The following is a 16,948-nucleotide window of genomic DNA, read 5'->3' as shown; positions in this document are numbered from 1 at the left end:
TCTGTGACTATATCCATGTCAGGCGTTAGTTCTATAGTAAATCCCAATGCTATATGAATTATATATGAAACAATCTTAAACAAATGCGCTTTAAATAGGTGGTAAAGAATTCTTGAAAACGAGTTTAGGCCATCTTAAACAACTTTCTTTCTCGCTTGCTCTCTCTCCAAATCTTTCTACTCTTCTGAAAACTATTTTGTTAATATTCTGATTTATATAAATATTAAAACATTACATTGAACTATCCTAAACTAATTCGACTGGAAATAGCTTTAGCAATTTTAATCAACTCTCTTCGTCCCTCGATCTCTCTATTTACTTTAACTCTTTCAAAAACAATCAAATATTCTGCTTTTATAGAATATTTATGCTGAATACAATTAGAACTTGATATGAACCGTTCATAAACTAATTAGATTCGAATTGAAACTAGTTTAAACCGTCTTAAACAACTCTCTTTCTCGTTCCTTCTCTCTTCATAAGATTCTACTACTTTAAATATATATGTAACTATATTAAACTAATTCGATTGAAATAAGATAGACAAAAATGCTTTTAACCTTGTTTAAGACTAGTTTAATCTTAAAAAAAACTCTCTTCCTCGCTGCTTCTCTCTAAATTTCATCTCTAAACGCTATGAAACTTTCTGCTTTTATAGCGCTAATCTCTCAAACGACACAGAGCTGCTTGCTATGCAACTGGTCAATATCTCAATATCTAACAAGTGCGCGCACAAAAGTATGTTTGCTATGGCTAAGAAATCTGCTTGATCCTATAGTTTGTATTACTTTTAATTGTATGCCATAACAAAGAGAAAGAAGAAGAAGAAGACATCATGGAATGCAATCTGCAACAAGTGTGACAACTATGGCAACAGCAACATATTTTCCATCGATAGGTGCATTCGAGCGTTGCACACACGCGCACACACACACGCACACACACACGCACACGCATCGCATACACACAACTAAATCCATATTTTATGATGCAAACATTGGCAAAGAGTTCTGCTCCAATTGCGAAAGGGTGGACCTAAGCTTTGCAGTTCTTTAAATACGCAACTTAAAAATACCCTGTACTTAAATAAACGAACAATATGGGACTCGACTAAAGTGCAGTCTATAAAAGAAGTCCAATTAGCAACAGGTTCCAAAAGTAAGCAGTTTTAATAAACTTCTCCTGAACTAGTTCGGAAAATAGAACTAGAACTAGTTCGGAAAATTGAACTAGCAATTATTTTATACTTCAGTATATTTTACCCGAAAATTCCCCTTAAATAATACCCTTAAGGTTATCTTACTTAACCCAAAATTCCCCCAAAATAATACCAAATAATCTATACTTCAGCTTTTTTTTTTCAAAATTTCCCTACCCTAAGATAATAGCAAATACCCTGTACTTTACCTCGTTTAACCTAAAAATAAATATCTTTAAATATAAGCAAATAACCAGCTTTTCGTCTTATTTTTGATCCAACCTATTTTTGATCCAATACAATCCCTAAAATAATAGCAAATAGCCTGGACTACACCTTTCCTTCAAAATGACCTTCATAATAATAAATACCCTGTAACTCACCTTAAATAACCCCAAAACTTCACTCAGATAATAGTCTAAAAAAATCCATATATATTTTTTAATATCTAGAATTCAATTCAATTCATCGATTTTTTTAATCAAATGCAAATAAGTTTTTAACCAAAATATCTTAGTTTTTGTATATCATATCATTAATATTAAATGTATATTTTATATATATTATTATTAATATATATACTATCTATGTTAACTTACACATATAGAGAAATTCTGATCCTTTAAGTCGAAATTATTTCATGACAATAAAAAAAAATATTGAATTGATCACAAAGTATGTAACGAACGTTATATAAAAATATGAAAAAAGATATTTTTAAGATATTTTAAAAAAATATAAAAAAAAATAAATATCTATTTACGAATAGTCCCAAAATCTACATGCCGAATCTAGAGATAAAATCCTGACTAGAAGTGCATCTCGTCAAAAATTAGAAGAAAAATCCATTTGCTGACCTTTTAGAGGTAAGCCCCTGACAAAAGTTGCATAAAATCTAAAATTCTCTTAACTAAAGACAACTTCACAGGCTTTTTCCGCAAAGCCTGTTGCTCTGTTAAATTAATCGGCTTGATACACCCAGGACGGTTGGGTTGTGCCTGCAGGGTATAGGCCAGAAGCTAGTCGAAGCCCACGCTTGTTACCAATGTTTGGCCACGCCCACGCATGCAGAGAAGCACCCCCCACCACCCCCCACCACACCCACCCACACATAACACACGCATACATAGACTAAATAGTTTATGTTGTTTACCAGGCGACTTGCAGCAGTTGCTGTTGTTGCTGCTGTTGTTGTTGTTGTTTTTGTTGTTGTTGCTGTTGTCCTGCACTTTGGCATTAAGCAAAGCGCCTGAGCCCTGGACAGGCACGAGCGAAAGGATGCCAATGCCAAGCGGCGGGGATTGAAGTGGAAAACACGTAACCGTCGCCATCGAGCGGCATTCATGTGTATATGCGACTTAAGAGCGCAGGGGGAGGAGGGTGTGCCGGGCAGACCCTCGGACATGTCCTGCTATTTGACTGCCCCGGTTACCATTGTTATCCAACCCGCATCTCAAATCTAATATAAAAGGAGAAGAAGAAAAGTATGCACAATTTTTCTGTGCCTTTACCGATAAGAGCAGCTGGGGAAGCGTTAATGCAGTGCTCAAAGATTAAAAAAAACGCACAATTCTTCTAGCAAAATGACCAACATTTATATTAAATAAATGCCTATTTATAATAAATACCTTTCCCCGTTTAATATTTTGCGCAACACACTTTCTTTTAAGTTTTTTTTCCTTCAAATATTATAATCAACTTTTTTGTAAGTTTAACTTTATTCAAAATAACGATAAATGTAATTTACATGCTAACATTGCCTGTTAAATTTAACAGTCGCACTGCTGTCTATGCTGTTCAACTGTTGCTTAACAGCGTGCTGTTAAATAATCTGAGGCAACTGTTAACTGCGATTGCATGAAAATGCAACGAGTTGAGAGCTGCCCAAGCACACTTTTTGTTGTTGTTGCGCGTGGGTGAACGAGAGAAGTTTAAGAGAAAGGTTCATAAAACGCGAAGAGCGGCGCAAAATGCATGCGCTCTTAGCTGCTGAACTGACAATCAGTCGATCTATCGATAAATCGCATAAGGAAATTTTCATAAGCAAAAATAATTTAAACATATTTATTATTTTATGCGAATCTATTTACTTAATTTAAATATATATTTTAATTTAGTTAATTTATTCTCAGCGTTGCTTAAATTATTTAACTTTCGATTGATAAACAATGTGAATGACACAAATTTGGAATAACATAACAAATACCATGACCAGTCAAATGTTAAAATACAATTGTTTTAGTTCCACATGCAACATGTTCGACAGTCTTTGCCCACTGTGCGCAATTTTGCCAGTCACAAACAACAAAACCAACGCATTGAGCAAAGCGCGCACATACACAAGCATAAAATACATATGCTCGTATGTTTATGTACATTGAAACGACGACGCTCCGGCGTGCTCATTACAGCGCTAGGTGGGAGAGTGGGAGCGAGAGCGAGCACGTTTCACTTGCGCGCTCTGGTTACGCTCTCAGCAACAGCAGGCAACAGCACACTTGCGTTGCCAGCGTGCGTTTGTGTGCTTGTGACTGTGCGAGGTGCGCACGCTTGTAAGAGAGCGTTCGCTTACACGAACACATGCTGTACTGTTCGCACACTATGTGGCAAATGTGGTTTTTTACTGCAGAGCACGCCGCTCATTTTCTCAGTACGAATTGAGACACTGTGGCGCACGGTTGAAAACCTTTCAGTAGCAGCAGAAAAGCGCACCCGAAATCAAATCCAACTAAATAGCAACAACGAGAGACGGCAATTTGTGTATTGTTATAATTGTATTGTGCAATAACGCAGTAGAATATACTAACGTGCGTGTGTTTGTGCATTTTGCATATAGCCATCAATTTAAATTAAAAACATTTTTAGGCTCAATTAAATACTTCCGCGCGTCGTCGTTGTGTCGTCGCCGCGCCAGTTTTTCCATTGCGTGCGCTGTATTCGCTCTCTCGCCCCGCCGCATTGACGTCTACGCCACATATACACGCACACACACACTCGCACACAAACAGACCAGACACACACACACACACACATACATACATACACACATAACAAACTCTCAAACTCGATTGTTGCTGCTCTCGTTCTCGCAACACTCTCGCTGCTTTTTAGTGCCAACTATCTCTGTCATTTGTGTCACTGCCTTTGCTCAGTTTCTGTCTATGTCTCTGTCTCTGTCTGGCCGCCACATTCGTTTTGTTTGTGTTGTATTAAAAAAGGGCCGCTGAGAAGTAAGCAGCAAGCGGACAGACGCACGCGATAGCAGTAACAAAACAACAGAAAATAATCGTTTGCATGCGAATTTAGACAACAAAAAGTCATATAATAAACTATTTTCGTGCTAATTCTAATCGAAGTGCAGCGGCAATACAATTTGGAGTGAAAAAAAATAAATAAAGAAAACAAGCCAAAAACAAGGTAAGCAGAAAAGCCGACGCCTAACGGGTGAAAGTGTTATTTTACCGTTTCACTGTGCTGTGCCTGCACTTGCATTGCATTGCATTGTATACACATTCATTTGTGTTCATTGTTGTGTATATATACATGTGTAATTGCGTGTGTGTGTGTGTGTGTGTGTGTGACGTGTGCTTTGTGCGTTTGCAAAAATCATTTCTTAGCGCGTCGTTTGCTTTGCTGTTTTGCTTCGCACCAGCAGCAGCAGCAACAACAAAACGTAACCGGTAGGTGCTGCTTTGCCACCCACGAAATAGCCAAACAAAAAGGGCAGCATAAAAAAAAAACGTACAAGGTACTTTTACTCTTGCGTCTGGCTGCCTGTTCGCCACGTACTCTCTCTAGGCTTACGCTCTGGCCAGCGTTTTAGTCCCTCTCGCTCTCGCTCTCGCTCTTACTGTTATTCTCTCTCATATTGCAACCCCTATCAAAACGTGTGCAGCTGCTGCTGACGCTGCCGCGGCCGCGGCGGCGGCTTTTGCTGCCTAGCGGCTACCTGTGCGACGTGCCTGTATGTTGGGCTCTCTTTTGCTGCCAACGTCGCTGCCGGCGTTGACGCTTCGTGTGTGTGCCCGCCACTCGCTCGTGCGCTGGCTGCTGCCGCTGCCGCTGCTGCTGCTGCTGCTGCTGCACACGACAAAAGAGCCGACGTTGACGTTTCAACGCTCTCACAGGTTTTCATTTCTTATTTGACCGTCATTCGCCAGCGCGGCGCCGAAGTGTACAACAGCAGAAGTCTTCAATATAACGGATGAAAATTACTTACACACAACTCCCAATAACAAAAATAAAGAATTAAACAAAATAAATAAAATCGTATAACAAAAAGCAGTTACATTTCGCATACGCATCTATATATATATATATATATATATATACAATATATATGTAAATGTGTGTGTGTGTGCGTGTGCGAGAGCAAATACAATTGTCAATTGTCAAAGCCAAATGTAAGTAGGCGCCGTCTAGCGAACTGTCAATCGCAAATGCTCAGAGCCCATTGACAGTTTAAAATTCACAGAGTGCAGGTTTTTCTTTCGCAACGACTCAACAAAAAAAAAAATAAAAAAAAAAAAAACTTTTAAAAAACACTATGTGCATATAGTTACAAATTTTACAATTATGTGCTGAGCAACAACTACTAAACAACAACCCAAAAAAAAAAAAGAATTCATAAACAAATTCTAGCCGTATTATTGAGTGTGAACCAACAAATTGAAAAAATTCAACAGTTTTCAACTAAATTTGCAAGCAGACAATTTGCACTTTTGTTGTCGTTGTTATTTGGCCGCCATTTTCAAGAGCGGTATGCAAAAACTTAAAAAAAAAAATATAAATTTAAAAAATTAACAAAAAAAAAATAAAAAATACAATCAGACTAAATGGAAAATGGAGTGTGAAAAGCGCACGGACTGCGTGCGTGTGTGTGTGTGTGTGTGTGTGTGTGTGTGTGTGTGTTTGTGCTTAAAAAGTTCATTCGCTTTTTCAGCGCGCGCCGCGCGGCTTTTTGTTTCATTAATGAAAAATCAACCCCCGGCATTTTGGGCCAACGCGCGCCCCCACAAACAAAGCAGAAATCAACAGCAACAGCAACGGCAACGGCAGCGTCAAGCGCTCGTACTTCATTCTACAGCTTTTCTATTTTCCCAGTTTCCCCCCCCCCATTAGGGGTTGCAGCAACGGGCAACGCGGCCAAAGAAACAACATTTTCAAGTTTACTTGTACGCGATTTTCCGCTGTTAAAGGTTGTCCGCTGGCCGTGTTTCATTTTCATTTCGTTTCCATTTCGCTTTTCCGTCGCACATTCACCGTTGCTTTTGGCTTTTCCTTATGCTGTCACTTGTCAGTCCGTTCGTCCGTTCGCCTTGTTGCCGTTATCCTTCGAATTCATTTTGACATTTTCGGCCATATTTCTTTTTTCTCTTCTTCTTTTCTATATAAACGTTGCTGTTTTGCCGGCGCTTTTTGGCTGCTGCTGCTTCTGCTTCTTCTTCATGTCGTCAGCTTCACGAGGGTTGTTTCTGCAATTTAAGTCTGTGTGTGTGTGTGTGTGCGAGTGTGTGCGTGTTTTGTATTTTTGTCTGGTTTATGCCTCTGATTTATGCGCTCGTCTCTCCAATTAGAAAGAATTTCCCATTGTTGCAGCATATCATAAAAAAAAAAACATGGCAGAGCAAATATATAAATATATATAAATCATGCTATATTTTAATTATTATAAAAAGCTGCCACTTGCATTTATAAAATTGTTAAAAAAAACACATATATTGCCTGTTCGATTTATTTAAATTCACTTGCAGTGAAAACTCTCTTGAAAGAAAATGTTAAATAAATATGTATAAGAAAACTTATTCTTTATATCAAAAAGATCTCAAAACTAAAAGTTGCACATTTTCTTGCCTCCATTTTGTTTCCAGCACCAATTTTGGCTTATTCAATAAAAATATGAACCAATTTATTTTTTTTGTCTAATTGCTTGCTAATCTAGCATTGCGTTTTTTCCACTTATATTCCATATGTTTTCAATTACTTTATTTCTGTTACATAATCAGCTGCATTTTCCATATATTTCTGGCATATTTTTTATTGTTTTAGTGATAAGCATAAATTTGCCTATTGCCAAGCCAATCGATATGATTGATATGATTGTTGACAATTTAGTGTCTAATTGAGCACACTTTTCTGATAAAATGAGAATAAGATAATGTTGCCCATATATGACAAATTAGTACAATTATGTATTGCCCCCAGGCCTTAAGTTTTCAGTCTTATGCCATAGAATTTGCATGCAACCGAACTTTTTAAAAAATTGTATATAAGAGCTTATTTTAAATTTGAAAATTTTGATCAGTTTTTCAGTGTTTTTGTATTGAAATAAATTCCAGTACTATACGAATTTTTATTTTATTAAAATAAATATTAAATGCTTGGATTTGATTTGGCATTAAATAAATATTTATTGCATACTTAAATTAATTTCCGTTTGCATTAGAAAGTTTTTCCCGGCGCGATCACCGCAATTTGCATAGAGAATTTTCACTCAATTATTGTATGTTGATTATTTTCTTTTATTTGTAATTCACCTGTTTTACTAACCTCTTTTCTCTTTCCTCCCATTTACAGCTGATACTACAAACACATAACAACAACAAAAATTAAAAAAGCAAGCGATAAATGAAAAGAAATTTCGTTCAACACGCAAATTGAAAGTGCAATAAGAAAGAAAGAGCAAAAAGAAAAACGTCAAATGCAGTTAAAAGTTCAAGTTGAAGCAAGTGTTTAAAAGGAAAAAATAAATCAAACATTCAGATAAATAAATCTCTGAGAAATATTCACAAGTCTACTGCTTCTTCGCCTAAGAAGAGCTTGAAAATCGTGCGCGTTTAAATCAACATTTTAGCAAATCATTTTTGTCAACCATCTCTTCAAAATTGTTGTGAAGTCTTTCGTGTCCGGTGCATTCTGTGTTGCGTTCCTCGTTATCAAGTGAGTGCCACACACCAAAAACAAAAGGAAAACCACACTCTCGACCATATACACAGTCACACCGAACACCCAACATCCAACATCCAACACACACACACAGACACTCACACATTCAAAAAAACACAACAACAATTGCGCCTAGTGCAAGGATCATTCCGTGTCCAATAACTAAAGTGTCCAGTTTATTCAACAAAAAAGGCTACGGCCCAAAATAAACCGTCAAGATTCTATCGAAAAAAACTCTATTCAGCACGACGGAGGCTTCGCTCAACTTCAACACGGCGACCACAATGCCCTATAACGGTGCTAGCAACGGTAGTGGTGGTGTCGGTGGTGCAGTCGCAGGCAGCAGTGTTACTGGTGGCGGGGCCACCATTGTCGTCAGCGAGGGACCCCAGAATAAAAAGATACGTACCGGTGTTCAGCCCGGAGATAACGACGTCACCATGCATGCTCGGGTAAGTACGATAATAATAAGCTTCCATTAATCGATAAATATCGATTTTTGATACGAATATGTGTTAAATTCAGCAAGCTCACAGTTTTGTACTGACATCAATTATCATACAGACATCATAACAAATTGGCTTGCTATCGAGAAGATTGATCGAACAGCAAGTTATCGATAAAGCGTTTTCAAGTATGTGTTATCGATAAAGTTAGTTGAAATCATGTTTAGATCAAGAGAGTCTGACTAGTCCGATATTTTTATTAAACTACATTCTTCGATCAACATTATGCGATAAATTAAGCTGGCGACAAATAATTAAATCCATATTTATTGACATGTAAACTTTATTAGACTTTCTTCAGTCTCAACCTGTTTTGATAAATCAATTTATAAATAATAAATTAAGTAGTTATAACTATTTGTGCTGAATGTAAAACGCATTACTGTTTTCGCTTGTAATAATACTACTGATTTATTTTCGGCAAATTCAATACATATTTTTTTCGATCAACATTATGCTGTGATAAATTGAGTTATTATCGATGTTGGTATTTTCATTAAGTTTAAATCGGCCTACTTTGAGAAATTTTTTAATTGTTATCGATAAGCTAAATAATTTCTGGTAAATATTGCTATTATGCATTCATTATTAATAATAAATAAAAATAATTATTTTTGTTATAGTTAAACTAACTACTTTCTCGATCAGCATTCCAAACTGATTTGTTATCGATATCTTAAGTCGATATAATAAGATTTTTAATCGAAATATTCTCCTCGCTTATTTGATTTGCTTCGGTAAATTGATTTGATATATATTTATATATTTTTTAACAAGGTAAATTATAATTATAATTATTTATATTTTATTTAAAACGGGCAACTCTGCGATCAACATTAGGCTTCGATAAATTGTTTTACTATTGATAATTGAACCGCATGCATTTGTGAATATTTCGTATATTTCCATATATCATTATAATCTTATTGAGTTGCCTTCAAATATTATCAACACTATATATATGTATTTCCCATAGACCCAATCAACCCCAATATCTAATAATAATTACCTGCGAAAATGCTCAACACACTCGTGCATTGGCTCCACTTTAGCCACCCCTATCGGCGGGCGATTGCAAGGCTCAGACACACATTCCTATCGCATCTATTGGTTTAGTTAGTCTATTCAATCACTTTTTTTTGGGGGGGCGAACTCTGAAGGCTCGCTCACCCCAAAAGTTCAGCCCAGTACCCGCACCCTTCTGCCGCTGGCCAACAGGGGATGGCCAGAAACACAGAGCCAGCATATTCGTGATAAAGTTTTCGACCGTGGTTGTTGTTGTTTTCGTTGTTGTTGTTGCTTTTTGGGGGTTGAAGTGCAGTTTGCAAGAGGCTCTTAAGGTTATCAGGCAGCGAGTAGTACTTTCCGTACTTGCGACTGTCATATGAATTACATTTCATGCAGTCCGCGCAAAGGGTGGACGCCATTTGATTTACATTTCTAACGGTTGCCAAGGACGATGCAACTGTTATACGCTGTGATAAAGTATGTATTTTCTTTTTTCATAGGGTAAGAGTTATGCTTTTTTACTCTAGGTAAAGAAAGACATTAAGCTCAGATACAAAACAATATGTATATAAAGTAAAAAATCAAAAATATATGCTATATAAAAATATGAACTAAGCTTTGAGTTAATTGTGAACAATTACGTAAGCGGTTACGCAACAATTCGTATAAAATCGTATACAAAAATGATTAAAAAATATATTTCAAAGACCCAATTACTAGACGGTTCACGTCCATTTTAAGGCAGAACCTAAGATAAAAGATAAAAAAAGTTATATGATATATTAGGTTCGACTAAACTATTACGCAAATATGCGTAACGTAGCGTGTTACGTAACAATTCATATGAAAGCATGTACAAATATGATTACAAAAAATGTTTCAACGATTCAGAGATTAATTTCGAGACGGTTAACGTCCATTTTGAGTCGAATATTATTCGAAATTATCAAGCAAATGTGCATTAAAGATAATTGTTAAAGAATATATATCCCATATAATTATTTTAAGAGCATATTTTCAGATAATATATTTAAATATTTATATATAAATATATATATTACGAAACACAAACAAATTTCGAAAACTTAGGTCAGAGAAGTTTTGATAAATGTATCGAAACAATGCTGAGATCATTTTCTTAAAAATAAATCGTAAATTTTTAAAACTGAAAAAGAAAAACGCGTCATGAAGAAAAGCGCAGACATATTTGCTATTTTGTAAGCTTTTCTAAACAAAGTCCATTGAAAATTGATTCATCGTTTTTTTTGCATTTTACAACACTTAAAAATTGAATTTGCAGCATTGGCTGTAATTTATTTGCTATTCAAATTAGTTTGCAAGTGCACACTTATCTGTTTTAAAAACAATATTAAAATAAGTTTTTTTTGGCATTTTTTATTAATTTTAAGTCTTGTATCATTTGCGAGAGCAGTTGCAGAGTTCTATAGCATTTGGCCTAGCATGCACTTGCTGTGCATTTTTTCTTCGCAGCTTCTATTAAAAAAAAAAGTAGATTTTTTGCTGATCCGCCATTTTGTAGGTGCTCTTAGGGTCTGTTTAAGCCCTGTAAAACGCTTAACCCGCTGCAAGTGCAGTTAAGCGTGTTGAACTTTTGCATGCGTATATATTTTTTTTAGCGCATCCGTCGCAGGCCAAGTGCACTTAATCACATAGAAGTGGTGGCCAAAACGGTGAAGCAGGATGCAGGCAGAGAGAGAGAGGGAGAGAGAGACACAGAGAGAGAGCCTCTCTAGGAGCAACGGCAGGTTGGCAGGTGTCCCATGTTAGCACGTTTTGGGCGACAGACGCGCTGCTTTTCCAAGGCACGTACGCAGCTCGCGGCGCCCGCAGCAAAAGGAAAAGCTTAAACGATGCCAAGTGGCAAGCGGCGTTGCACTGGCCTGGGCCTGAACCTCACAACTAAAGCTTGGCTAAGGCAAAGGGCCAAAGAGCAACATGGCCAAAACTCTTGAAATGACGAGAAGATGCTGCTTCATGTGCTAATTGCGCTGTCAAGTCAAGTGTCTGTGTGTGTGCGTGTGTGTGCGCAGGCGGAAGCAACAGCTCAAATGCCACACACACACACAAACACACATGCAACACACACCCCATTAGCCCCGTAAAGAGCAAATTTGTTGCATACTTTGCGCGGCCGCCACAGCAACATTTTGCTCTCAGTATGTTTAAGAATTTCCCCACAGCAACAACAACAACAACAACAAGAACAACTGCTGTAGAAAATATCATGTCATATTCATGCCAAAACATTTCGCATCAAATTTCAGCCCCATGTGCCGCGGCCCATTGAACATTTTCTCATTTGGCTTCCACTTCTTTTCTATCTATATATATATATATTTTTTTGTTTTTGCATTTTATTTCTATTATTTTTGTGGCTTATGCATATATGGGCGGAAAAGTACACACGAAAACAAACAACAACATTTTTATCGGCATGTCGAGATAAGGCGCCGGCGAAAAGCAGACAACACTCTACAACAACAACAACAACAACATGGAGAGCAACAACAATATCGAAACAACATTTTGCTCTAACAGGCGCCACTGGCAATGGCCAAAATCGATTTTTCCAACCCTCAACATGTGGCTCGGCCGGCTTTGGCTCTCCGTTTCAGTGTCTCTTGCTGACTGAGCTGTGGCCTCTGGTCTCTGGATTTTGTGGGTCTAAAGGGGCGGGCGGGTCTGTCTGAATGAAAGGTGCCGCAATAGCAACAAATGCGACGATAGACGCCATTTATGAGGAATTTTTAAAAGTTTTGGCAGAGCCAGCAAAGGTCAGGCAAAAATTGTTCTAAAGAATATGGTTCAAGTTCTGAAGCAAGTTAAGTATCGATAAAAATGTATCGAAATGTCGTTAGGGTCGCATTTTGCCAAAAGTCCAGAGTTTAGCAAAATCTAAAAAAAAAAAAAAACGCGTTTAAGAAGTATGCAGAGATATCTATGAGCTAATTAAAGAGAATGCACAATCAAGTGATGCCATTCATCAGAAAATGTCGGCGATAGTTGCAATTAAAAACACTTAAAATTTCAATTTGCAACACTGTCTCGAAAAAAAAGTGTTGTAAAAAAGTTGATTTGATTGACGTGTCCAATTTTTAGGTTATCTGAAGAGAATGCAATAATAATGTATTCATTAGACACGGTAAGCAATAATTCAATTTTATAACAACTAAATTAACATTTTAAATCAGTGGCTCGAAAAAAGTAATGTAAATTAAATGCTGTTTAATTAAAAAGTGTGTGTATTAGATCTTTCCTTAGAGAAAGCACAGATCTCATTTTTCAAGCTTTATACAATGCACGAGATAGCAGCAATTAGAAATGGATTTTGCAACACTGGCCCGACAAAATGTTTGTAAAATATTAGCTGTTTATTTAGCATATGCGGGAAATGCGGCACGAATAGAGGCTCAACACATGCAGCACTTATGAAGGCACTGCACAGCACTAAAATCATATATTTTGCAACACTGAAGTAAGGTTTGGTTAATCGAAAGTACTTTAAAGATTAGAAAAACTTGCATTAGGCAATTACTATTATATAATTCATATAGAACATTTTTGTGCTCTCTTATTTAAATGAATCCTTTGCCATTTCATGAGGTTGTACGCTGCGGCAGCTGGCTGTCAAAGCAACAAATTTTTGACCGCAGCTTGCAATTTGCTCTTATGCAGATCCACAGTTGCGCGTCCCACGGAACAGCCAATTCCAGTGCACAGCCATCCGCTGGCACGCCCCGCGTATGCATAACACAAGCGGCAGTGGCAGCATCAGCAGCAGAAGGCGACGCCGTTGCGTCTGGCTGCGTGACGCACGCGGCGTCAGTGGCATCAACAGCCATGGCAAATAAATGTTGCATGCTCCCCAACGCCACAGCGCGGCTGAGTAGACTGTAAATACACACCAAAACCCGCCCCCTCATCAGTATGCCCCGCCAGTTGTAGAGATGCACCCGCCAGACAGTTAAAAATAGATTGCATATTCGTCTGACCGATGTGAAGAGACAGCATTAGCAATGGGATCTGTGCCTGAGCTTAGTCAGCAACAGCAACTTTGCATTGGGCATGCCGCTTCTCTTCCAGCTCCAACTCCCGCTCTTACTCCATTCGCCTGGATCCACCCCCTCCTAATGAAGTTATCATGTGCGAGCGGGTTTTTCGGTGGTGCGTTTCGAGGCCGTTTGCCGGCGGCGGCGGCTGTTGAAACGCACCCCCTTTGCACACAATTTTCACAATTTTCCCCATTTGGCTGCAAGCATTTGCCGCTTACCTGGCATGCACCACAAAACCGCCAAGCGCCGCCGCCCAACTACCCACCGAAATGCCGCAAGGTCTTTTGCAAATTATGTGCGTCCAAGGCCCCGGGAACAGTAGCCAGAAATGCATCCGTCATTGGACTCTACGCTATATGCTGGCGTTCCCCTTGTGTTTGCTTCCCGCTCTCCAATTTTCCACTCTTTTTTTCTTCTTTTTAATTAAATGCATCGTCCGAACAAGGTCCGGAACGCTGATGCATTTTTGACCATCATTCGATATGGGGGGTGTCATTTAATGTGCTGGCAACATTGCGCGAGGGCTGCTTCATAAATATTTATTCAAATTAATTGATATTGAATTAAAGTTGTTTTTCTATGCTCATCCTAAACTTTGAAGATTATTTTACTGTTTGGAAATGCGTTAGGCGCTCTTGTATAAATACATAAAGTAGGTAATTAAAAATACGCAATATGTGAAAAATGTAATAACTTATCTAATTTATAAATTCAGAAGCTTAAAACAAGTCTCAATTTAATTCTTAAAACGATTGCAGCAAATTATAAATAAAGGAATATTTTATTTCAAGCTTCCAAAAACCTAATTTTTGAAGAATAAAATAAAAAACTGAATTTTAAGAATTTCAATTTTTAAAATCCGATTTTTTACTCTTATTCTAATTCTAAAATTCTTTCAGTCGCTTTCAAAACGTTTTTAAAATTGTATTTGCAAAAATGTTGTAAAAAATAATATAAGTTAATTTTAATTCAGGCGTTGAATTGAACTTAATTGTCTTAATCAAATTGCTAAAAACTCAAAAAAACTAAATTTTGTTGGGACAAATATTTAATTTTGTATATATTTTTTTTTAAGGATTTTAACTATGTGCTAATGAAAACTTTGGAATACTTCTTTAATTGTTTTATTTCGTCGCTTAATTTAACTTTAAGCTTTTCTTTTTGGTTTAGACAAGTCTTAATTAAATTGTAAAAATGTTATCAAGTGCTCTCTAAAATAGTTCTAAATTTTATTTAAATATGTTTGCAGCACTCTTAACTATGAAGTTGTTTTGACTAACTGAAGATACCTCGTACTTGCTTGGCTTGCCACTCGCTCTTATTAACAATAATTGATTTTTATTGTCTCTTCATTTCACAAAGTTTTAATTGCTAAAAGTTTTTCGAGTCGGGGGTTGTGCGTAAAAAGGGTGGCTTTGTCTGTGTAAACACACACACACACATATGTAGATTGCACCCTTTTTTGTTGCTTTTTGGCATTTGTAATTGAACTAATTGAAATCTGCAGCAGATGACGATGATGATTATTTAAGGCTAAGGCGTTCGGCTGTATCAGCTTAGTTATAAATGAATTGGCATCAAAGAAAAGACAACTCAGCAGTTCTGATGGGCAAGAGCTAAGCTGCTTTGGTCTAAGCCAAAAGTGCTGTGTATCAAAGCCAAACAGAAAACCAAGTAGCCCAGTTAGTATACGTTCGTTGGCCAGTTAGAGGAGGCTGCTGCTGCTGCTGAGGTAATAAAAGTGTTGGCCAGCTGAGCGTCATCAAATTGCATGCAATTTGTCTTTGATTGTAATAAAGCCCGTATCACATATCTGCCCGTAGCTGTGGACAATGCAAAAAATCCCAATTGGAGTCTGTTATATTTGCGGTCAGTTCTGTTGCCAACAATATTTTAGTTGGAATTTCGAGCGGGCAATTGTCGACATGACTAACTGATTGCTGTTCTCTTTTGTATCGATGTCTGATTGCATTTTTCTTTTGCTGTTGTTGCAGTTGCTGCTTTTTTTTTTACAGTTGCTTTGGTCACACTTTAAGCAGCAGAGTCCAACAAATGAATTTCATGCCTGACCGGCATACAAAATTAGCAGCTGCTACTGCCGCAGCTTTCCATATTGGTCAACTGCAAAACAATTTCTTGTGTTCTACGCGCTGTCTACAAATTGAATTTCATTCATATTTCGGTCAGCACTTATCAGAAATTCATGAGCTGCCGGCTAGGAATTATATTATTATTTGACCTACAAAGAAAATAGTCGTAAAGTTGTTTGGTTTTTATGTTATTAATGTTGTTGCTGCAGAAATTCTTGGCATATTTAAATTGTTTTATAACGTTTCCTATATTCTTTTGTAGGCAACTGCAATCCCTTAGAATATTCATTAGAGCTAAAAATGAAGCACAACAATAAATAATTGTAATAATAATAAAAATAATACATAAATAATAATAATAATTAATAATAATAATAATAAATAATAATAATAATAAATAATAATAATAATAAATAATAATAATAATAAATAATAATAATAATAAATAATAATAATAATAATAATAATAATAATAATAATAATAATAATAATAATAAAAAATATAATAATAATAAAGTAATAATAGCAAATAAAAAATATATACATAAAATAAATATATTAATAATGTTAAATACATAGTTAAAAAAAAAAATAGAAAATAAATACTAATCAATAATCATAAAATAATTGATTAACATTGCTTGTAACGAACTGCATTATTTTTAAAAATTTTCTTGAGAAACAACATTACTTTTCATTTTTAATTTCTTTTTATTTTTAAATTAAGAAACTTTCGTTCAAAGGAAGTTTACCTTCAACACAAAGACTTAAAAGATCTTTGAATTATGTTTTATTTTCATTTTAAGCTCAGATCCCTTTTCTTAAAACATGCCCAAGTTTAAGCATTTCTCTGCCCATTTTCAAATGTTTTTCATCTAATTTAATTTTAAATGAAAATAAAAATCTTTTAGGCTCTTTTTTCCCAGCCTAATGAGCTGTTAGTTGGCATTATCAATTGTAGCACCTTTTTATTACATTTTCCAGACCCCAAAAAAATCTTTTAAATTAAAAGACAAAAGAGTTTTCAAATGCGAAACAGCTACCCAAGGTTTTTCCCCATTTTCTTTTGTTTTTGTTAAGGTCGCGTTGAGCGGACGGTTTAAACTCCAATTACAACAAATTATGAAT

General features: G+C 36.4%; 1 protein-coding gene across 22 annotated transcripts in view; it reads left to right on the top strand.

Moving 5' to 3' along the window:
• sm (heterogeneous nuclear ribonucleoprotein L) overlaps positions 1–16,948 on the top strand; it is a 198,271-nt gene that overhangs the window by 40,589 nt on the left and 140,734 nt on the right. For 6 of the 22 annotated variants that reach the window (XM_070210331.1, XM_070210336.1, XM_070210334.1 and 3 more), the window contains exons 1-2: positions 3,863–4,615; positions 7,775–8,595. In XM_070210331.1, coding sequence (XP_070066432.1) covers positions 8,428–8,595 — 168 coding nt within the window. In that variant the 5' untranslated portion in view covers positions 3,863–4,615; positions 7,775–8,427. Of the gene's footprint in view, positions 1–3,847; positions 4,616–5,516; positions 5,602–5,730; positions 5,958–7,774; positions 8,596–16,948 lie in introns of those variants that run through there. The other 16 variants (XM_070210346.1, XM_070210342.1, XM_070210341.1 and 13 more) reach the window with 8 other exon arrangements.

This window comes from Drosophila virilis, chromosome 5 (genome assembly GCF_030788295.1).
Source record: "Drosophila virilis strain 15010-1051.87 chromosome 5, Dvir_AGI_RSII-ME, whole genome shotgun sequence".
NCBI classification, from domain to species: domain Eukaryota; kingdom Metazoa; phylum Arthropoda; class Insecta; order Diptera; family Drosophilidae; genus Drosophila; species Drosophila virilis.
Note: the sequence above shows the minus strand (reverse complement) of the source record. Positions and strands in the feature narration are given on the sequence as shown.